The sequence below is a fragment of the Lissotriton helveticus genome, chromosome 1_1, assembly GCF_964261635.1.
Source record: "Lissotriton helveticus chromosome 1_1, aLisHel1.1, whole genome shotgun sequence".
In the NCBI taxonomy this organism is placed as follows: domain Eukaryota; kingdom Metazoa; phylum Chordata; class Amphibia; order Caudata; family Salamandridae; genus Lissotriton; species Lissotriton helveticus.
Window position 1 is genome coordinate 994,962,898 of NC_136057.1, and position 24,398 is coordinate 994,987,295.

The 24,398-nt window shown below is 44.0% G+C and overlaps 1 protein-coding gene across 1 annotated transcript in view; it reads left to right on the forward strand.

Annotated features, from left to right (window-relative positions):
- The window catches only part of EXOC4 (exocyst complex component 4), a 1,743,085-nt gene that overhangs the window by 1,307,805 nt on the left and 410,882 nt on the right, over positions 1-24,398 (forward strand). Inside the window, exon 12 of the mRNA XM_078677470.1 lies at positions 22,438-22,574. Within this exon, the coding sequence (XP_078533596.1) occupies positions 22,438-22,574 (137 nt within the window). The remainder of the gene's footprint in view (positions 1-22,437; positions 22,575-24,398) is intronic.

Consider the following 24,398-nt stretch of genomic DNA (forward strand, 5'->3'; position numbering starts at 1 on the left):
CATTTTACCATATTCCTAAACATCCAATCAGTTTTAAGACAAAAAATTCCATAAAAATTTCTGTGTAGAATGAGGTTAGTAATGGCTCTAAAAAGGGAAATGCCAAAACAACAAGGTGATAGATGGTAATGCTTGAATTATTCTCAGCTGCTGGCAATCGCTCAGGCCGCATCCCAATCCATAATTTTTTTCACCACCATGCCACCCCAGGTGGACCCCGACATTTGCAAATCAGTCTCGTCTCCTCCCCGTGGGAACAGTCCAGCATGAACTGCCAAGCCAGGTCCTCCCTGGACCAGAAACAAGCATCCTGGGACCGGTTTCAGGGTATAACCCCTCATCAGCCAGGATAGCTTGAATCCAGTGGCATGGTGAGCCCAGGACCCACGTCTGGGTATACCTGACAATCTTAGGGAGGCAAAAACGACAAGGTGGTGGATTGAATGCTTGAATTAATCTCAGCGGTTGGCAATGGCTTGGGGCTGTATCCCAATCCATTGTTTTTTTCTTTTTATTGTTTTTTATTTTGCCCACCATGCCACCCCAGTTTGGATCCAGCCATATGCAAACCAGGTTTGACCTGCTCCCCATGGGAACAGTCCAGCTCAAACTGCCAGACCAGGTCCTCCCTGGAACTGGAAACAAGCATCCTGGAACCGGTTCTTGGGTATCAGCCATGCTAGCTAGAATCCAGTGGCACAGTGAGCCCGGGACCGACGTCTGGGCATACCTAGCGCACGTAGGGCAGCAAATGCAAAAACAACATGGTGATGGATAAAATGCTTAAATTAATCCCAGCCTCTGGCAATCGCTCGGGCTGCATCACAATCCATAGTTTTTTTGCCCACCATGCCACCCCAGTTTGGACCCTGCATATGCAAATCAGTCTTGACCTTGCTCTTCATGGGAACAATCCAGCCCAAACTGCCAAGCCAGGTCCTCCCTGGACTGGAAACAAACATCCTGGGATTGGTTTCAGGGTATCACCCCTCATCAGCCAGGCTAGCTTGATTCCAGTGGCCTTGAATCCACTGACTTCCCACAAGGGTGCTTACCGCGTGGGCCTTCGGCCCCAGCCCAGGAATTTTGTGGCTGTGCCCCAGGCCTCTAAGACTACCTGGGTGGCGGGGAGAAGACACTGTGCCCCTTTGCCCCCATATAAGTAGCGTAGGCATGAGTTTTCCCCCCACTGCGCCTGCTTGAACCTAAAAGTGGAGTGATCTAGTGGAGCAAACAACCAGTCACTGACGTTGATAAGGTGAGCTGCTCAGTAATATGCTTCCAAGTCAGGCAGAGCTAACCCCCCATTGTATGGGCTACCCTGCAGAGTTTTCGGGGCAATTCTGGGGTGGTTCTTTTCCCACAGCAAGGTTTGCATGTCACCCTCCAAACTAGCAAAGGCCTCAGGGGGAATCTGATAGAATGTGTTCTGTAGTACATAAAGCAACTTTGGGAACGAGATCATTTTAAACATGGCTACATGCCCGATTAGCATGAAGGGCAGCCCTCTTCATCTCTTCCCAACAGGCTTCCCACCCTCTCCACGTTCTAATGCCGTCATAAAAATACCCAAGCAAACGTCATAAAAATACCCAAGCATTTAAATCCGAAATCCTCTCAAGTCAAGAGGCTGGGGGTGGGGATGGGTCTATCACGTTGCTTGGAAGGTAGAGTACTGGAATCCCAGTTAATTCGGTAACCGGAATAATTCCTATATTCCTTAAACCGGTGGAAAAGGAATGGAAGGGTTGTGGCTTGTTCTGTGATATAAAGGAGGATGTCGTTCACTTAGAGTGAAATGTTTTCCTCTGCTGCATCTATTCCCGGTATTTGGAAACCTCAAACCCTGAGGTGTTCTCGCACTATACAGGCCAGTGATTCTATGGTGAGCGAACAGGAGGGGGCAAGTGGCAACCCTGCCTTGTACCCCTGCAAATAGGGAAGTCAGCGGACAGCTTTCCATCTACTCTTACAGCTGCTACTGGAGCCTGGTAAAGTAGCCTCACCCTCTTCTGGTGGCCAAATCTCACCAGAGTTTGTTCCAAAAGAGCCAATGCACTGCACTGCATGCCTTTACCGCATCCAGCATGAGAATGTACGCCTTCGGCCGGTTACTTATTTCATTCCTTCAGTTATGTGCCCGCCTCAAGTAATACCGTGTTGATGTGCCAGGCATGAAGCCTGACTGATCCCACGCCAGCAGCAGTTGGCGGGGGGGGGGGGGGAGGGGTTAGCTAGTGGTCCTGCTGATGGTACAGGAGATGACAGATTAATAAGTGCCTAATGTGAGGACATTTGAGTTGTATATCTGCTTAAAGTGTTTCCCTACTCAGGCATCGGCACACTCAGTTTGGCTCTTTAGGAGACACCTACACAAGGATGTTAGTTGGTTGGGGACGGCCATTGAAATACACTGACAATGTTTATCCGCTATTACCATTTGTGTTGTGGGACAGGTTATTTGTTGGGGCTAGGGATTGGGTAGATACAGAAATGCAGATCCTAGACCGTCTTGCCGAGTGGATGTCATTGTTTCCTTTGATTCCTTTTTTTTGGTTCTTCCTGGCTATCGCCGCCCAGCCTCAGGGATGTGGGCTAAATGGCCGTGCGATGCTTAAGTTACGATTAGTGTAAGATGTCTGTTGGAGGTGGGAAAGTCGGACCAAACGACTGTATATTTTCTGAATCTGCAATAAAAACACGATTTACAAAAAAAAAAAAAAAAAAATGAAGCCTGACTGATCTCTTTGGATCAGAGTCGTGATGCCCTGTAGAAGTCTAGAAGTCAATATCATTGCTGAAATCTTGACCTTAATGTTAAGTAGTGATATTGGGTGGTACAAAGAACAGTGCTCTTCCGGCTTACTGACTTTATGTATCACTACTATGACAGCCCGTCTGAGATCCGGTGGAAGAGCGCCCTGCTGTCTGGCCTCCAAAAACGCATTAAGTTGATGTGGCCCGACCATTTTTTACCGCATAAAGAATTCTGTGGGAAACCTGTTAGGGCCTGGCGTTTAATTGGATTTTAACTTTGACGTGGCAGCTTTAACCTCCACCAATGTGATTTCCGCCTCCAGCACCTCTTTCACCTCCGCATCTAACACACAGGTGTGGTCACCAACACTAGGTACTGCGCATTATGTGGTGCGTCATGAAGTGGCCTAACTCTATAAAATTCTTCGTAGTAACAGGCAGAGGCCCTAGTGATGGTTTCATCTGTGGTAAAACAGTCTCCCCCGGCCCCATTATCTGGTGCACACATATGATCTCCGCTTCCTTCCTGCCCAACCATGCCAGGACTTTCCAGGCTTTATCTCCTGTGTCGGATAACCTATGGAGTGTAGCAAGCATTTGTTTCTTTGCTCTCTCTTGTGCCAGGTCGCTATATTCTGCCCTCAGACGTTCCAGGTGCCTAAACATGACCCTTCATCAGGGCCGCTTTTCTCATGCCTCTTCAGGCCCCTACTGCCTTACTTTGCTTTTGGGCAATAAAGTTCTGAGCTGAGGACCATCTTCTATGCTTCCCAGAGCACCACTTTGGAGCCAACCAAACCTTTATTTTCCTTAAAGTACAGCTCAGAGTCAACCCTTTACTCGGTGGTAGCACTCCGGTCCTGCAGATCCCATGCATTGAGCCTCCAGCCTGCACCTCTCTTGTGACCATGTCTACCCAGTTTCACCAATTGGGGGCAAAAGTCGGAACGTTCCCAGGTCAAGTACTCTGCTTGCTGTATGAAGCTTTCCTCTCCAGCAGGGGCGAATATGTAGTCCAGGCAAGAAAACACCCTATGGGCCCCAGGGAATTAAGAGTATCTCTTCACAGCAGGGTGTGCCTATAGCCACTGGTCCGAGAGAATCAGCAAAGCATGAAAGCGGGGTAGGGGATGTGAGCATTCTTCGAGTACCCGTCCTATCTAGTTCTACTGCCATAACATCATATGAAATCTCCTCCCAGAATGTGAAGAGAGGAGTCCGCCTCAAGCAAAATCTATGAATGTTTTGCAGGCGTGGGGGCCTGTAACCTAGAAGGTGCATAGACACTGATTAAGGGACGGTCATTTCGTCCCCAGAGCCCCTTCAACCCACATATGTGCTGAAGGGATCTACCCACTTCTTCACCACTCGGAAAGGGGGTTCTTTCTAACTAGTATAGCCTCCCCTCTAGACCCCGATGTATAGCTAGTGTGGGCCAGTCTGACATATGCATCCCTCCTCAGGAATCTGCACTGTGCCCCTTGGAGATGAGCTTCTTGTAAGAGCACCACATCCAGTTGCAACCTCTTAATATATTGGGCCCCTTAGCTCCTCTTTGCTTTATCTCCCAGTCCATTAAAGTTCCAGGATAGGACCGTCAGAGCCCTGGTGTCTAAGGGTGGAGTACCTGCCGTAGCTCTGCTGATAGGCACAGGCTGCATTGAGGAATGGGGACCAGCCACAGCAGGGCAATCACTTGGTCTTGCAGGTTCCGAAAAAACATCTCTAGGAGATATTAAAGAATGTCAAGGGTGGCCCACTGTTTCTTGCAGGAGTTGGACCTAGAGGTTGACCCCCCTACAGGAGGTGGAGGGCCAAAGGGTGGGAGGGGAGAGAAAACTCCGGCACCAGACCAGGTCAAATGTGCATCCGGCCCATCAGTCATCAGTTACAGATTATGAGTCTCTTCGCAGGCCACTATGGCCCCATGATAGGGGGGAGCACCCTCACTCCAAAGTCCAGCAGACATTTCCACACAAGCGAGTGGGTCCGGCCCGTGGCAAGAATATCAGGGCCCTGCATGTAGTCCTACGTTGGTTGGTGCACTGTTCTACCAGGATGAGAAGTAGTCAAAAGGCGTCCTGCAGGGGAGTCATAACAGCCACCTCACCCCCTGCACCCCAGCACAATTCCCGTCGACAGCCAGCTTGTTGGGCGTGGGTCACATACCCCCACTTTGTCACTCCCACACTGGATGGGGGAGAGGTGGGGAAATCCCATTCAGAATTGTGGTGGTAAGATACCTCTCCTAGCCCCCGTCAGATAGGCCCCCAGTTTGGCGTCTCCTCGAACCCGGCCACCTCTTTGCACTCAGGCCTCAAGCCCCACAACATCCACACCGGTACCCCCCCCAGATTGTGGTCAGCAGGGGGAGAACAACGTAGTCCCACTCTGGATGTCCAGTACGGGCAAGCAGCATGGCCACCACACACAAGGCCCAGGCCTCATCATTCTTCAGCAATCATCTGCAGCCACCCTGATTACGCAGTGCTGGTCCTATCTCCTGGTCCCTCTTTCTGCCAGCAAACCTTATGCGAAGGGCAAAAGACAATCTCACACCTCCAGCACGGCCTCACCTGTGACCCAGGCGATGAAGAAGACAGCAGACCCCTCCACCCCCCAGCCGGTGCTCCCGGAGCTGAGTGCCTGTCAGTGGAAGGGGATGCTGGGTCCAATGGGCTGCGCCCGGCCGCAGCAGCCCGCAAGGCTCACCCCCTGCCGTAAGGCAGCATCAGGAGGACTGCCCAGGCCCCAGTCGTTCAGCCCACGGACGTCGAGCCCTCCGCCACTCTCATATCCAACGGGCCACTGCAGGCCGCGGCAGTGTTATTTTGGCCCTGCGCGCAGGAATCTCACCACTCTGCATCGTCCGGCAGCAGGTTGTGACACATGAGAAGCTGGGCTGAAAGTTCATGTACTCTGGTGAGTATGTTTCAGGATTTAAAAGGGGCCTGGCACGGACTTCACTTACGGAGCGTCGGGCTCGGTCACCATCTTGGCTTCGCCCCCTTCATCACATTAATTTAAACCATTGCATCCTGTTTTGGGGTAAATGCAATTTGTTATAACAAATACACGAGAGAAAAAGCCATGGCATAAACCATATATTTAGATGCATAGAGTATGATATTTTATTTATTACCGTCGTTGAAGGAGGAGAGGGGCATCATAACTCACTCAGGGTTTGCCTGTCGTAAGTAGATGGCCTTCTCCTCAACCTCAAAAAAGGCAGTAAATAAACGTTTACACTCTGCGCATCAGCATACATAGTATATACTTATATGTTTAGATATTTGTTATTCACCAAGGTGATGGTGGTTGCTGCAGCTCATCTGCTGTGATCAGGGGTGCCATTTTTCCCCTATCTCGACGACTGGCTGCTGATGGCGGGCTCGTCCCAGGCAGTCGTCTCCCACCTCCAGACTACGTCACACCTCCTGGACTCTCAGGAGTTCTCAATCAACTCTCCGAAGTCACACCTGACCCCTTCTGAGATGCTGCCTTTCATTGGAGCTGTGTTTGGATACTTCAATTTCAGATTCATCCTCCTGAACAGCGAGTCCAGGATATTCAGGCTGTGATACTGATGTTTCAGCCTTTAACCTGAATTTCGGTTTAACAGCTCTGAGGCTGCTGGGCCTCATGGCCTCTTGCACCCTACTTGTGATACATGTCTGCTGGCATATGTGGGCTCTGCAGTGGGACCTGAAGTTCTAGTGGGCGCAGTATCAGGGGAACCTCTCCAACATGGTCCAGATCTCGAGGGGCACTGCAAAAGATCTGCAGTGGTGGTTAATGAACCACGATTCTGTCAGCAGCAGACCCCTCTCCTTTCCCCAACCAGATGCATCACTCCTGGCCTGAGGCGAATATCTGGGGGAGGTGGAGGTCAAAAGACTCTTGTCTCTGGTGGAAAATGGACTCCACATCAACCTGTTGGAGCTCTGGGCTATCTCACTGACATTTAAATCCTTTCTGCCCTTCATCAAGGAAAGGCTAGTGCAGGTGTTCACGGACAACCCTACCTCCATGTGGTACTGCAACAAATAGAGCAAGGTGGGGTCGTGGACCCTTTGTCAAGAGGCCCTGCCTGTCTGGACATGTCTGGAACATCACAGCATTTCCTTGGTAATTCAACACCTTAGGGATCTCTGAATGCTTGAGTCGATGAACTCAGTCGAAGATGCCCGGAGGTGGTGCAAGGTCTCTTTCGGAGATCCTTGGTTAGATCTGTTCGCCAATACGGAGAATGCGCAATTTCAGCCGGTTTGTGTGCTGGAGATTCCAACGCGTCATTGCTCAGAGATGCTTTTTGTCTTGAATGAAGCTCAGACCTTCTTTATGCCTTCCCACCAATACCACTTTTGGCCAGAGTTCTCAAGAAGATCAGGAAAGAATTGGCCCAAGTCATCCTTGTGGCTCCGGACTAGGCTTGGAGTGTCTGGTATCTTGAGCTGTTGAGCATGGCCATCGAACCTCCGATCCGGTTGCCACTTTGGGTGGATCTTCTGTCGCAGCAGCAGGGAACGGTTCTCCACCCAAACCTGTCAACACTCCGTCTTCATGTGTGGAGATTGAACGATGACAGTTGATTGCTTTCAACCTTCCGTCCAAAGTCTGTAATGTCATCTTGGCAGCCAGGTGTTCCTCCACCAAGACGTTATGCGCCTGGGGTTACAGCAAGTTTGTGGCATGGTGTCCCCTTTCTCAGGTCCTTCTGTTTATTCTTTCTGTTTCCCAGCAGAACTCTGCTTTGGCATCGTAAGGCTATATTATTGCCATCTCAGCATTTCTGCAGATGCCAGATCAGCCATCCCTTTTCAAGTCCCCTATTGTACATAGGTGTCTGAAAGGTCTCCAATACTTGTTCTAACCTTCACCCTCCACAATGCTCCAGTGGGACCTTAATTTAGTGATAACTTTTCTAATGTGCGTTCCCTTTGAGCCGCTACCCAACCATTCTGTCAGGCTCCTCACTATTAAGAGGGCATTCCTAGTGGCAATACCATCTGCCCGGAGAGTCAGTGAACTCCAGTCTTTGTCATCTAAGCCTCTGTACCTCAACTTCTCCCCAGACAAGATGGTCCTTTGCTCTAAGGCTTCCTTCCTAACAAATGTAGTCACTCCTTACATATAGGCCAGTCTATCACCCTGCCTACTTTTACGCTCCGCCTCATCCCTCTAAGGAAAAGGACAACTGCACTGACTGGACCCAAAAAGAGTGTTGTTGTTATTCCTTTACCTCACAAAAGAGTCCTGGGTCGATGACCAACTCTTCGTGGGGTATGTCGAAGCCCAGAAAGGGAAGGCGGTACAAAAACAGACCATCTCCAGATGGATGGTGCTCTGTATTAAAATCTGCTGCACATTAACCAAGAAACATGCACATTTAATCAGAGCCAAGGCTGTGACCAATGTTAGCAATGCCAGGCAACAATGTGGGCCTCTCTGCACACGTTTACCAGGCACTGCTTCCTGGAGAGTCAAGTCCATAGGAACTGGCACATTGCCCGTTTGGCTTTACAGGACTTTTTAGAGTGAAATTGTTTTGCAGACCTTCCTCCGGTGAGGTATTGCTTGTCTAAGGTAAGGAATCTGTGACCAGAAGTATCAGATGAATAAGTTACTTATTTATTAATAAAGTTTTATCTAGCGCCTTCAGTAGCTCCTTATATGGTAGAGACTATCAAGCCACAGATTACTTACCGATCCCACCATTCTCCCAGGTCTGCAAAAGGATTATTAGACCTAGGACTTTTCCCCCCCTTTCAGTGGTTAGTACTCTTCGTGGCGACTTGCTTCTGGCGTGGAAAGTCGTGAAAAGAAATTGATGTTTGCGCACTGGGGTGCGCATATATTGGCACCCTGCACGTCACTTCTGGCAAGAATGGCGCCACTGCCATGCGGAGCCGAATGACGGACCTACTGGCGCTCAATGGTCATGAAAAAATCTTGGGATCCAGTCTGATGCCTGGGGATAATTCTTAGGTAAGGAATCCGCAGATAGATACAGTCTCTACCAGATAAGGTGTTACCGAAGGTAAGCAACTTGTTCGTATAGCAGTTATTACACTGCTCAGTGACATGGTTCCTGTGTCCTGAAAATGAATTAAAAAAAATATGTAAGTGGACAGGGTGAGCACAATGTGACCCCAAACGGCATGTAGCGGGAGGTCTGCCAAAGGGGACCCCCTTGTTTGACTGGCCACAGCAGTGAGAACTTGTGGCAGCCATTGCAGGGATTTGGGGCATGGTCCCCTTTCAAATATAATGTGGTGAATGGCGGGTTTTGAGGATCACAAAAAAGGAGCCCATATAATGTGTGAAAACAGATTTTAATCAAATTATAAATAATTTGTTGGTGGTACCATACTACCATGTTAAAATTGTGTTGTATACTAATGTGTTTTACCCTGTGTAAAATGCTGATCCACTGCTTGGATTTAATGATACATGTATGAGGATAAAACTGTTTTCTCTCATGACTTTCTCCTAGAGGTTAGGGAAGCTGCTACAGAATCTAAAATGAGAGCATATTTTCTGTTAATTCACACTATCTTCCTCAGCTATGTGAGAGTAGTCTGACACACTGAGTTAAACATGTACTTCCAACAGTGGCAGCAGCCTCTCATTTGATTCATCGGTCTTTCTACTGCAGCTTCCCACAGTGTTCTAATGAAGAACTAGAGTACTAGCCTTCTTATTTATGACGAAAGTGTGGCACACCTGAAGCCATCTTGATAGAATCAAAGCTGTAAAACTTAAAACATTTCCTTTAGAATGAAGAAATAAAAGGGTTTGTGTTAAAGTAATTATGGTTTGTGCTTTAGAAAGCAAAATTAGGGCCAGTTTTATATGAGTTCTCAAATATCTTCCTCTTCCTTTTCAGTGAAATATTCTGATATGCAGTCTGAAACTTACTTTTAACATCAGCCGCAGACTGCTGGTTAAGCCCCTGGTGATCATCTGCAGCTTTACCACAGTGTTCTGATGAGCCACTAGAGTGCTGAGATTCTGAATTTATGACAAAAGTGTGGCATACCTGAATGCTATTTTAATGGAATCAAAGTTGTAACTGATAGCATTTTCTACAGAGGATACTGCAGTAAATGAGAAAATGAGGGAGCTTGATACTAACAAATTTGTGTAAAATAGCCACTAGTGAAAAAAGAGCCCAAACATAGTCCGACTATCTCACGCACACATTCTCTCTCTAACCCACCACACACACATATCCCTCCATCCTCAAATATAGCCCAAATATTGGTCAATGACAGACGTTAAGTAACTCATACTGCAAATAATCAACCAATGAGAGGGTTAAGTAACTTGTACAAGAAATAATCAAGTGTTCAATTGGTTACCATATAAATAGCTTTTAGTTTAAAAGCCCTTTTTTGTTATTTGAGAACTCACTTGTTTCCTCATTTCAGAGCAATAACTATAATGTATATGGGCAAAATATCCCCCTTATTTTGTCACTTCTAAATGAAATGCTTTAGGTTTTACAGTTATGAATTCCATCTAGATGCATTCAGGTGTGCCAAACTTTTGTTATAAATGCAAAATGTTAGCATTCTAGGTGCTCCTTATAAAACTTTGGGGAGGGAGGGGACTGGACAGGGACTCGGGCAGTTGAGGGCAGGAGGAGGGAGCAGTGGCACCAAATTGGCAAATTCAGGCATTTAGGAAGTGCAGTTGCAGCACTACGGGCCAAACTTGGCAGGCAGATGGGTCAGTGGCTGACCAACGGACCATAGAGAGTAGTGGACAGGTGCAGCAGGCTCACTATGCGGGAAAGACGAGAGAGGCTGTGACAGCACAACAGACCATAAAGGGAAAGCGACAGGGGCAGTGGCAGCACAACGGACAATAGAAGGCGGGATGAATAGAGTAGGTAAAATGGAGGGCACTAGGGTGGTGACGGGGGCAGCAAGTTGACCATGCAGGGCAGATGGGAGGGATAGTGGCAGCACAATAGACCACACAGGACAGCCGGGAGGGAAGTGGGTGCACAATAGACCATGGGGGTCAAGAAAGAGGGGGGCAGGAGCATGCACACCGACAACGGGGTTCAGCGAGAGGGGCAGGTTCAGTAAGTTAACCAAGCAGGGCTCATGACAAGGACAGTAACAAGGAATATGCCATGTCAATGTGTGATAGGCAAAAAATATAAAATTTCAGACCCAAAGTGAAAGAAAGAATAGAAGCCGGTTAAGAGAGCACAAACGCTCAGCGTAGACATGCATCATATGGGTTAGGCACCAATGTTGGACTGTCTAAAGGACCTCTGTTGTAGATGAGTGCATAATAGCATAATACCATCACTGTTATTAATATCTGGCACTCAGATTAACAAAGTGATTGACACATGAAATGCTTGTGTGTTGCACCTTGTTTGTCAGTTATGACTGAGAAATGTATGGGTAGTGTATTGTTGGAATATTGAGAACTTTTCCAAGGTCCATTAGAACTGAAGCACTTTGAATGCTGTTGCTGACACCTTTCGTATATAAATTGAGAAATGTGTCCATGGCAGAAAACAGATAGCTAACATATTGGAGAAAATGCCTGCTACACTTGTGGCCTACAACAAATCCACAAAATAAGGTTATGAATTTACCTGTTTAGGGTACACCAGAATATGAAGGTAGGTAACCATACTTTACCCCTATATACCAAAGATTTCGGGTACATTTGGTCGTTCAGAACACCTCATTACCCTTGACGTGGTGTCTGTCCCCCAGCAGTTAAAATTTCAAGAAGAGGTATGTGCTCTCAATGCATTTAATATTCAGGAAAAAGACTTCCAGATCTGGAGGATGTCTTTTTAACAATGGAACCCGTGACACTGAAGCCCAAGATGCTGCAACCCCTACTAATAGACCTAAACGGAGCCAAAGTGGATAACAGCGGTCCTCGAACATCATAAGCCTATGAAATAAGTGAACAAATCAATTGGCTTAATTAGCTGCAGAAGGTTTTGAAATAGTTCATCACAATTGTGTAAAACTCATATTTTCCCAAAGGATCACAAGACAGCTGTTTTCACATCCATACCAGTAATGGAAGACACCTGAGAGCCTGTCGCCTTAGCTGGAAGATATACCTCTCCCACTAAATGACTTGAAGATTGAACCCTAGGTAAACATGATGACGAGACCACATCTTGAATCCATACTGTCCAAACTTCCTGTGATACAATATATGTTATTATATGAATGAGGAGCCTGATATTTGTTAGAGGGAGAAATGAATTGACCCTTTGAAGCCCTTAATTGCTTTTTTGTTGATGACCGGATATAGGGAATGCTTTGACATAATTATAGTCAACGTCCTGCTTTTGAAATAGGTGTGGGCTGTTTAGATCAGCAAATTGGTTATTTTTGAAATGTTGTTTGTGTGTATTGTATAAATTGTGTATATTTGTGTTTTGTATATATGGCTTTGTAAAAATATGTGTTACTAAAAAGAAAAAATAAGCTTTAACGAATAATAAATAGCTTTAATATTTCTTCTATGAGTGATTGGTGTAACCTTAAGTTATATAGGAAAACAAGTACTTTTGATTTGATTTCATTGAGATTTAATTTCGTATGACCATAATTCTAGGTTAGGAAAGGACAATTAGTGGTGTCTTTTCTATAATTACGTTATAATTTTCAAAACGTTTACCATAGGCATTGTTTCTGTTATAGTTACCCTTTGATAAGCACCAGGACTGAAAGGAAACTCAGTCAGCCCTTCAACTAGAAGTGGCCTTGGACTGTTGACCCTCAACTATAGTTGCCTCTGAAAGCACCAAATTCATTAACCCAAGCCTTTCAGCATCCAACCTGCTTTGCATGATGGATGTGAATACAGCAGTTGGACCCTGTGAGATCAAACAACAGGGGACAGAGGCAGCTTCCGAGGAGGGGTCCCCACCGTCCAAATTAATAAAGGGAACTAACTCCTGCATGACCTGGAAGCTCCAGGACTACTAACACTTCCCCATTGAACTTGAGAAGTGCCTACGCGACTAAAGTAAATGAGAGAAATTCATATATTTGCCATCTTGGCCCGGTGTATATATGCTTACTTATTGTTTTCACCTGCATACTCTTTTTTCAAAGTGTAATCAACCCTGCAGTCTGCTGAATCCTTTGGTGTCACGTCATATACAGCCATAGACACATACCCCCCCCCCCCTTCCTTCCCCCCCGACCAACCCAGGTTAGGTAACAGAGCATCTACTGAGCTGCGTTAGTCAAACCCCGTTTTTCACAATCCACAGGGTATATCTTGGCCATAAAGTTTGATACCACCAGTTTTTTTCGTTCTCTCAAGTCCCTTTACCTGTCATAGACTTGTGCAGTGTCAAGCCAGCTGTAGATGGTATTTCATCATGTTGTGACTCCTTCTGTCCTTCTTGATATTACTTTATAAAATAAAAAACATATATTTCTGTCAGTTCGCTTTGTCTATTTCAGTTTACAAAACTGTGGATATGGATTATTGTCAGCTGAAGTAAATATGTGTAACTACTACATTTGTTGAGTTTGTGCTTGATTTGTCAAAGGTTGTATTTCAGGGTCTAGCTTTGTCTTGCGCCAAGCTTTCTTGCTGTATTTGCAAAACAAGTTCCAGTTCCTAGTCCTTCCTGATCTTTTTATAAACTTGCGTTTTGAAACTTTACACTGGAGGGTTTTTGTAAATGAATGGGTCTTGAAGTAGCATGTCCCTCTTTTTATGGCAGATAAAATGGTGTGCTTTTTGATGCACATTATTTACCTGTGTGGTTCTCTGTTAAGTAGGTACAGAAACTCTCCTCCTAAGTTAAACCTGTTACTGTATTTTAGGAGTTGCAAAGTATTGCCCTTTAAAGTTTTCTTGCACTTGTAACATCTTTCAGAGTGTGCCAGAAATCTCCATTTAAGTTCAATTTCCTGTTTGTTGCTTCAACATGTTAAAAAGCGGTTGTAGACCACACAGCTGTTGTTCATTCTTTCCTTTTGAGGAGTGATGAGGCAGAGGTGGCTTTTGAGTTCTCTGACTGGAGGGTTTCAATGAGAGTCACCCGCCTCTTCCATCTCCTCATCCTCCTCAATGTCATTGGTCTGTTCCTTTGGCTGTAATACTCTTGTTCAGTTTTGTCGAACTTCTTTTCTTGTGTAAGATTGGTAAGTAGTAAAGCTAATTGGACCACTGAGTGTAACAATTTGTAAGTGTGAGCAGCAGAGGGAGTTTATCTTGTCAATATTTAATGGACACACCTCTCCGTCTGTAAGGTCCATCACTGGCCTGAAGGTAGTCCATGTCCAGGGTCATCTGCTGCAGCATCACATGTAAAATGGTATAACAACAGTTAATGAAACTTAGTTAACAACCTCATCCTTGATTGATGAATCAAGTGTGAGTGCCAAAAGTTGAATTCATCACTGATAGCCAAGGTCATCCGTTTGTTTTTCATAGTCTCTTCAAAGCAAAGAGTGGATCCACTTGTGGAAATTGGTTACTGTTTTCAAAAATGATGTTACAAAATCTGTGAAAATGGGGCCACTGGAAGACATTTGTCATTAGCTCCAAACTGATATTCTGGCTCAGCACCGGTATCAAGATGGGGATTATTATGTGCATGGAATCGAAGCAAACCCTGCAGTGCAAAGAGACGCAGGCGGGTTGTCGCTGTGAAAGCATCTGCAGCTGGAGGTTGGGCGATGAATTAAACACCAATAGGACATAAATTACATTTTAGCATCTCTTGGATGTTTTTCTACAATCAAAATGAAAAATAGTTCTCCACTCAGACAGACGCATCTAAAAACTGTGACTAGAAAATAAAAAATTCAGCAAATACCAAAATAAACTTGTGGGGGAAAATGCTGTGCTCTGCTGCTGTAATGGAGGTACATTAGGGATGATGCTAATGGGGATCTCTCCTAGTATACAAACAGCAGTAAACCAGCAGGAGGCCGAGGTGCTGCTATCATCCTAATGCTCGGGTCATCACTTATAGCGTCTCCTTCCTGGAGTGATTCGGTAGGAGGCAATTTTTGGAGGATTAACTTAATGGGCTTCTTCATCTTCATGATGGAAGATGTTTCAGCTGTCATTGCAGAGTGGTGGGGGCATCAGCATGGTTTGTGCACCACATTGCCTCCCATCAGTCCCACTCCTATCTGTGTCCGTGCTCAAATTTCTCATCGCTGTTGTTTTAATGTTCCTTAGGAATTGAGTTATATCATCCAATATTGCTAATGAATTGACAAATATTATTTTCTGCAACCCCTGCAACATCGTTTGTGAGTGAATCTACCTTTGTGTAATGTGCCCTGTCAATTGAGCCCTTTCCACATGGACTCATGCAGAGCTGACCCCTCTTATGTTGCAACTGCTGCTGAACGCACAGCAGAATAGAAATCCTAGCTATGTTTAGATCTATCGCCACAAAGTGATTTGTCAGACGCCCTTGTGTTGTAGTTTCACAGTGTGCACTGCAGAGTGGCCATCTACTTCAGAAGAGTGTAGGTCCGGTGGAATTATCTCTGATCAGTCACCAGCCCCCTTCTTGCATAGAGGAAGCGGTTGTTGAAAGAAAAGCCCTTAATAAAAGCTGGATATGATTTCCCTCTTTACTGCTACTACACACCTGCTTCCACCCAAATTATCCCATCTCTTCCCGGCCGCCCAGTCTCAACCCGCACCTACACACCACCACGTTCTATATGCAGACCAATATATTTATGATGCTTCTGCCACAGTCAGGTAGGTGTTCCTTGTAAAGCAATAAGCTCTCCCTTGCAGGCTGGTGCCTTGCAAAGCTTTAATATAGGACCCTCCTTGAATTTTAAGTGCTTATTTTCTCATTCTTGCTCGCTCCGTGTAGTAGGCTACTAATCCAATCCTGTGTTGAATGCTAGAGTACAGACACTTGGAGTGAATAAGGAAAGTAGAGTGTTGGATGATGGACTGATGTGTATCGCGTCCATGGTTCAACAAGAACCAGACCCTTCTAGAGCTCTTCCGTCTATTTTGCCGAATTGAAAGTGCCCTCACATAATTAGTGCTTCATCTCCACCAGAATGTCTTCTCTGTGTTCTTCTCGCCTGTAATTGTTAAGCTTGGCCTGTGTTCACTGATGCACAGGAAAGCCCAATACCCAACAGAACACTCTAAACAGAGCATATCACATGCCTCCCCAGAAGCACATAAAACCACAGTGATAGTGCCCTAAAAGCACTCAACTCAAACAGTACAGTGCAAATATGCCATATCGTAGTATGTGATGCCAACAGGACTTTCCACTACAAACGACACATATGAAAACGTGCCACACGACCCCTTAAAACAAATCACACACATTCCGTACTGCATTGATGTTTCATATACTTGGAAATTAACAGGACTATAATAGCACTAACTGTTTGGGAACCGCACCCGCAAAAAAATCCAAAACAATTTTAGGACACTTTATACACATCCAACCCTGCATCAATATGGCACATTATTCCGTAATACCATACTCCCAACAGCACACACCCAGACAATGCTTTACACACCAACTAACAACAGAACTCGTGATAGAAAACCCGCTAAACCTCCCAGCCAAACCCAGATATGACAGTAGATCGCTGTTAAGGCTCCTAGTAGCACTACTAACTCCAGAATTGCACTCACACAACATACTAGACATTTGGCAAGCCAAATAAACCTGATAGTCCTAGAAGCTTTTGCAAAACCTCCAGTCACACCATTAGACTGCATTACCCATGGACCTATTGTTTGCAATACTACCACAAGCACACAGCTGATGTTACAGCTAATTAACCCAGTCAAATTCCGTCTATTTAGAAATCATCAAAATGAGGTTAAGAAGGCACTGGACCACAACAAGGCAGTGACGTAATTCACACTGTACATGTATGTGTACCATAACATTATTTGTGCATTTATAGGTTTTTTAGCTCTTTAGTTAACACTTGTTTTCTGTACCTTGCTTGCAACATGTCTTGACTGTATAGTATTCCTCTGGTGAGCAGTAATGAAGGTGAAAAATACGTAAGGTGTCTCTTCAAGATGAGCTTGAGTGATACTTTACAAATAATGCTGACATATCTTACCTGGAAATGTTAATATATGTGTCATTTTCTGGCTTAGCCCGTATGAATAGTACTTTACCAATACATTGTTCCATCATTTCCTAAATTAAGCCTGTGTAAGTGGTACTTTACTAATCCATTGCTCAATCATTTCCTAAATGTAGCCTGTGTGAGTAGTACTTCACCAATCCACTGCTCAGTTATCTCCTACATTTAACCTGTGTGAATGGTGCACCACCAATCCATTGATCAATCAGTTCCTAAATTTGCCCTCTGTATAGTGGTACTTCACCAATCCATTGCTCAATCATTTCCTAACTTTTCCCTGTGTAAGTGGTACTTCACCAATCCATTGCTCAATCATTACCTAACTTTGCCCTGTGTAAGTGGTACTTCACCAATCCATTGTTCAATCATTTCCTAAATTTGCCCTGTTAAGTAGTACTTCACCAATCCTTTGCTCAATCATTTCTTAAATTTGCCCTGTGTAAGTGGTACTTCACCAATCCATTGCTCAATCGTCTCCTAAATGTAGCCTGTGTGAGTAGTACTTCACCAATCCACTGCTCAGTTATCTCCTACATTTAGCCTGTGTGAATGGTGCACCACCAATCCATTGATCAATCACTTCCTAACTTTGCCCTGTGTAAGTGGTACTTCACCAATCCATTGATCAATCAGTTCCTAAATTTGCCCTCTGTAAGTGGTACTTCACCAATCCATTGCTCAATCATTTCCTAAATTTGCCCTGTGTAAGTGGTACTTCACCAATCCATTGCTCAATCATTTCCTAAATTTGCCCTGTGTAAATGGTACTTCACCAATACATTGGTCAATCTTCTCCTAAATTCAGCCTGCTTGAATGGTACTTCACCAATCCATTGCTTAATCATTTCCTAAATGTTCCCTGTGTGAGTGGTACTTCACCAATCCATTGTTCAGTTGCCTCCTAAATTTAGCCTGTGTGAGTGGTACTACACCAATCCATTGCTCAGTCATTTCCTAAGTTTGCCCTCTGTAAGTGGTACTTCACCAATCCATTGCTTAATCATTTCCTAAATTTGCCCTGTTAAGTAGTACTTCACCAATCCTTTGCTCAATCATTTCTTAAATTTGCCCTCTGTAAGTGGTACTTCACCAATCCATTGTTCAATCATTTCCTAAATTTGCCCTGTTAAGTAGTACTTCACCAATCCTTTGCTCAATCATTTCTTAAATTTGCCCTCTGTAAGTGGTACTTCACCAATCCATTGGTCAATCTTCTCCTAAATTCAGCCTGTTTGAATGGTACTTCACCAATCCATTGCTTAATCATTTCCTAAATTGGCCCTGTGTGAGTGGTACTTCACCAATCCATTGTTCAGTTGCCTCCTAAATTTAGCCTGTGTGAGTGGTACTACACCAATCCATTGCTCAATCATTTCCTAAGTTTGCCCTGTGTAAGTGGTACTTCACCAATCCATTGATCAATCAGTTCCTAAATTTGCCCTCTGTAAGTGGTACTTCACCAATCCATTGCTCAATCATTTCCTAAATGTGCCCTGTGTAAGTGGTACTTCACCAATCCATTGCTCAATCATTTCCTAAATTTGCCCTGTGTAAGTGGTACTTCACCAATCCATTGCTCAATCATTTCCTAAATTTGCCCTGTGTAAATGGTACTTCACCAATCCATTGCTTAATCATTTCCTAAATGTTCCCTGTGTGAGTGGTACTTCACCAATCCATTGTTCAGTTGCCTCCTAAATTTGCCCTGTGTGAGTGGTACTACACCAATCCATTGTTCAGTTGCCTCCTAAATTTAGCCTGTGTGAGTGGTACTACACCAATCCATTGCTCAATCATTTCCTAAATTTGCCCTGTGTAAGTGGTACTTCACCGATCCATTGATCAATCAGTTCCTAAATTTGCCCTCTGTAAGTGGTACTTCACCAATCCATTGCTCAATCATTTCCTAACTTTGCCCTGTGTAAGTGGTACTTCACCAATCCATTGCTCAATCATTTCATAACTTTGCCCTGTGTAAGTGGTACTTCACCAATCCATTACTCAATCATTTCCTAAATTTGCCCTGTGTAAGTGGTACTTCACCGATCCATTGATCAATCAGTTCCTAAATTTGCCCTCTGTAAGTGGTACTTCACCAATCCATTGCTCAATCATTTCCTAAATTTGCCCTGTGTAAGTGGTATTTCACCAATCCATTGCTCAATCATTTCCTAAATTTGCCCTGTGTAAGTGGTACTTCACCAATCCATTGCTCAATCATTTCCTAAATTTGCCCTGTGTAAATGGTACTTCACCAATCCATTGCTCAATAATTTCCTAAATGTGCCCTGTGTAAGTGGTACTTCACCAATCCATTGTTCAATCATTTCCTAAATTTGCCCTGTTAAGTAGTACTTCACCAATCCTTTGCTCAATCATTTCTTAAATTTGCCCTGTGTAAGTGGTACTTCACCAATCCATTGCTCAATCTTCTCCTAAATTCAGCCTGTTTGAATGGTACTTCACCAATCCATTGCTTAATCATTTCCTAAATGTTCCCTGTGTGAGTGGTACTTCACCAATCCATTGTTCAGTTGCCTCCTAAATTTGCCCTGTGTGAGTGGTACTACACCAATCCATTGTTCAGTTGCCTCCTAAATTTGCCCTGTGTGAGTGGTACTACACCAATCCATTGTTCAATTGCCTCCTAAATTTAGCCTGTGTGAGTGGTACTACACCAATCCATTGCTCAATCATTTTCTAAATTTAGCCTGTGTAAGCGGTACTTAACAATGCATTGCTCAGTCATTTCATAAATTTAGCCTGTGTAAGTAGTACTTCACCAACCCATCGCAAAGTCATTTCGGAAGTACAGATGTTTGAGGGGAAAGCAGATTGTTACTAGTTTATTGAAATATTTCACTTGAAAAGTTTCCACCTTATATGGTTCCTACCCATCGGTCCTCTCTCTTTGTTGCAGATGCTTAAAGACTTTCAGTCATTACTACTATACATAACATGGTAAATAGGGTGGAGTGTTGCCATAGGATAGGGACAGATATTGATGCATATAGAATCTGTTGTAGGATGTGACTCTAGTCCAGTTTTGAAACTCATGCCAATTTAAGACTACACCGCCTTGTCATTCTTTTACAAATGAAGCACTGGCCTCTTAGGTCTACCCCACCAAGAGGAGAGCACAGAAAATCAAGCCCTTGTCTCCCTAGCCTGAAATACCCCCTAATACCTAGATTCGAAGTGGGCGGGATTTAGGGCACTCTCACAGGAGGTAGGGTCTTAATGTGCGAGTCCAGAATAGACTGATTCTAGCTGTCTAACTTAACAGTCCTCCATTAAGTCCTTTGGAGATGGCTGCTCTTTTACCAGGTCAGAGATGAGTGTCAATGGGATTCCTACCCTTTTGTCTGATGACCCTAGTGCCAGTGCAAAGTAAAACAGCTGATATTGGACATCATACTGTATAAAATACCCCTAAAGTAGTTATCAAGAAACACTAAGGACTACTTACATATTGGGCCGAAGAGGTGTTCATGATGACTAGTAATCTGATAGCGAAGGAGACCAGGCTCAGGTTCCAATGCCACAGAAAATAAATACTGTGTGGTTCTTAGGATAATTATCAGTGGTTCTGGTTACTTTTAGCCTACAATATACTCTTTATTTTTCTGGTTAGTGAAAACCTTAGCATAGGAAGGTCTCCAGTGGATACATGTATTCATCTATAATGACAGACTGAGGAGATGGTAACATTCTTCCATGGTTGTAGATCTGAGTCAGTCATTATGAGCCATATATTATAGAGTCAGATTGGGCCCACTCAAGCAGTCCAGGGTAAACTTGAAACTTCCTGTGATGCTTGATTGTGCATAGGAATTGCTTTGTACTAGGAATGGTAGAAAAGCTCTGGCCGCCCCTCGCAGTTATGTCATCACAGTCAGTAGTTCACCATAGGGAGGTGTGGACATGCTAATGGAACCGCAGAGATTGGCTTCTGTGCACCTAACCTCTCTGACCTCTGTAGTTACCTGTATAATCTGGCACCAGGCTCCTTTTTACCAGCATTGTGGTGGTATTATGCCATCGGACTCTGCATTATTACTGAGACCTCAGATCCATAGCTCAGATAGACCAATTAAAACAAGCATTTGCAATGCAATAGGTCTCGCATTTACACAAGTTTAAGCTATTGGTATTGTAAATGACAATGCCTTTTATTTATGTTTTAAAAACCAAAACATAAATAAAATGCATTGACATTTATAATGCCAATAGCTCAAACCTGCGTAAATGCGAGACCTATTGCATTGCAAATGCTTGTTTTAGGTTTGGATCGGATTGTGCCATAAATAAATAAATGTAATAGAAAGCCATGCAACCCTTCCAATACCAATGAAACACATTTAACACCATATAAACATACCGAAAAATTAAATCTACCATTCACCCAGCTACAAAGCAGATAATTGTTTCAAGTTTTCAAAAAAGCAACAAAATTAGAAACCCACAAACGCAACATCAGTGTTTAAAAAGTAAGCACATTATTACAATATAAAATGTAAATCTAGATACGTAAACAATATACAAACACAATCCGTTCCGTACACAAAACAAATTACAAAGCGCAATGCAAATATAAACAAGCGACTGCCTTTGCGCAATGGCGGTCGCAAAAATGACAAACTCACCATGTTCTGCTTGAGGTCACGAACCTTGCTTATGCATAATGTCAGATGACAGACGGATAAAGAAAAGAGAGAGCAGTATTACCACCTGTATTCCCCAAAATTTCACTGCAGCCTTGTCTAGGCGTGTCTTTGCGTGTGATAGATAAAGTTGGGGATAGCATTATGCCTAGTGTTGTATAAATGACAAATGGGATGATATTTTGCCTTGAAAAAGCTCCAGGGGCAAAACATGTTCCAGCTAGGCATTGTTATTGCCCTGTGTTGCTTCCACAGAACAATCTGACGGTATAACTTCGCATTGAGAGATGAAACAAAGAACAGTACTACTTAGAAATCTATGGAATTTATCCTGTATTTCTCTTCTTAACAATGTTCGACTTAGTAGCGACACCAATACCATTGAAGCCATCAGCACCTCTTATGCCTTGAATACCGTGCTGTTGAGCTGTTACAGCCACTGTCTTCATAAACCCTAGTATTGCAAGTAGTTTGGCTGTCTCCCTGTGCCGTGCTTTGCATATTACGTTTGAAGCTAACCTTGGTGGCTGCTAGAAACCAATTAGGACTCTTAAGAACACAGATCTCAGTCATCTTTCGATTGGCTTTACCGATTTTCCTTGTTTTGTTATTTTGTACATTTTGCGAGCATTTCAGTGCTTTTTTGGGACGATATTTGCTGTTGGATTTAGAAGTTATAGTAGAGCTTGGCACTGATGGATTGGTTCATTCTCATACTCAGTAGATAGTAGTCGCTGGATTTACCATTCAAGTGGTGAAACTTACAGACCAAAAGTGGTTAATGTTTGGTTGAATCTTCTTCACTATTTTGCTTGCCTACTTTTACTACTTTCCTTGTGGGTAAAATCAAAATAATGCTTCCTTTTCTGTATCGTGTTTTTTCACAGAGCACGGTCATTGTGGAGAAGACAGTGCAGGACCTAATGAACCTGATGCATGACCTAAGTGCATATTCTGACCAGTTCCTCAACATGGTGTGCGTGAAGCTCCAAGAATACAAGGACACCTGCAGCGCTGCCTACAGGTGAGTGCGCGTGTCTGCACAAAGAGTCACTTGTATGTCACCCATCCAGTGATTTGCCATATTATCTGAAATCTGAATGGAATGCCTTTTGAATTATGTTCAAAATATTGACCTTTCTTTGGTATTTAACCCGTTCCGTGCTGCCATTGGCCGACGGCAGCACTACCTCCCCAGTGCTGCCGTCCGCCAATGGCCGGCGCGGCCCCGCCCGTTTTGAGGAAGTGCTGCACTTCCGCAAAATCGCGGCCGCCGTTAAGACGTTAAGATTCATTCATGTGTACCAACCACAACGTTATATTTTTATGCACGTGTACACTTCATAACACTATTTAAAATCCAATCTAACTACATCTAGTCCTTGTTATAGTAGCATAAGCATTTTCATGTGTCTTAAAATGACTATCTAATGCGTGTTGATAGTGTTTAGGATTAATGATGGTCAATAAGCGTTTTTAAGGGCACACTATCATTGCATCTAACATGGTTACAACGCATACATTGTTATGGGTTTTTCATATGATTTCATGCTTAGTTGCTAGTTAACTATTTACTTGTCTTATTGTTTGATGGCTGCTCTTTATCTTTCCCAAATGTTATTTAATTTAAGTGTCTCGGACTGCTACCCATGGAGTTTTTTGGCATGAGCAATTCTTTGCTCCTAGGCCTAATGAATGGTTTTTACTTTTTCATTATTAACACCTCACTGGATGAAATCGCTCTCAACAATTCTTTTTAATATTATTCGGTCGTCTTTGTAATTTGGTTGACCCAGTTCTTAACTCTGTATACGGCGAGCCTTATGTCCTAGCTCATTTAGCTACTTCAAGTTTCACACGTATTCTGCCATGCCTCTGTTGTGTTCCCAAAAATATTGGGGGCACAACATGCGTATGCTGGGTCACATACCACCCCACAATGCATTCATGTCATAACGTCTCCAATCAACAGTGTTTTCAGGGAACATATTGTATGAAATAAACATGTATTCACTTTTTAGGAAATTTGGCTGCACCATTTCTAGGGGATATGCTGGTCTGGGATGCCATTGGCAAGCGTTTGATGGCATGATGTTTTTGATACTGGTAGTGGAGAGGTTGGGAGGAGGGATTGTACATGCTCTTGGGTGAACAAGACAATCGGCCAGGCAATGAGAAGGGGAATCAGACATACACTGACTGCGAAAAGTTGGCTGTTGACTATAGGAACAGAAATCCACATTAAAACACTTCTATTCCGACGAGTGTGTACATTCTACCACATCTCAATGCACAATAAAAGGGTTTAATGGCAGCTTGATCCTCTATTTAGTAAATACCCTTAGCAGCCCACTTCATCACTGCTGGGCTGGTATGCTAGATGGAACACCGAAGTGTGGACGAACAGCTTAGTTTTATTTATCCAGTGCACTCTGACATAACCCCAGAATGCAGCAGCATACACGGCAATTACTTCAGAGCTTCCCTTATTTTTTAAAAATATTTCTTTTCTCATTTTACAAGGTATAGTCGAATATAAAACGCATTAAACACAGTGTTGCATATCTCCACGTACACCTTTAATTCTAGAATGCAGTAGTCTTCAATGCCAGCTGTTGATCTCCCCCCTGCGATACATTGACTATTCAGTAATTCATGCCTTAAAGTCCTTGGGCATTGCCAAGTTCCCTGATGCACTGCTCTTAATCGCTGCCCTAACTGTACATGCCTATAATCCATCATCTGAGGTCTGTGATTGTGCCTACGGTCTTATGTCTCGGTATTCATCACCCTCAATTGTCTCCAAAGTATCTGTATGGCTGGCCAAGTTGTCGGCCCCTATATCGTC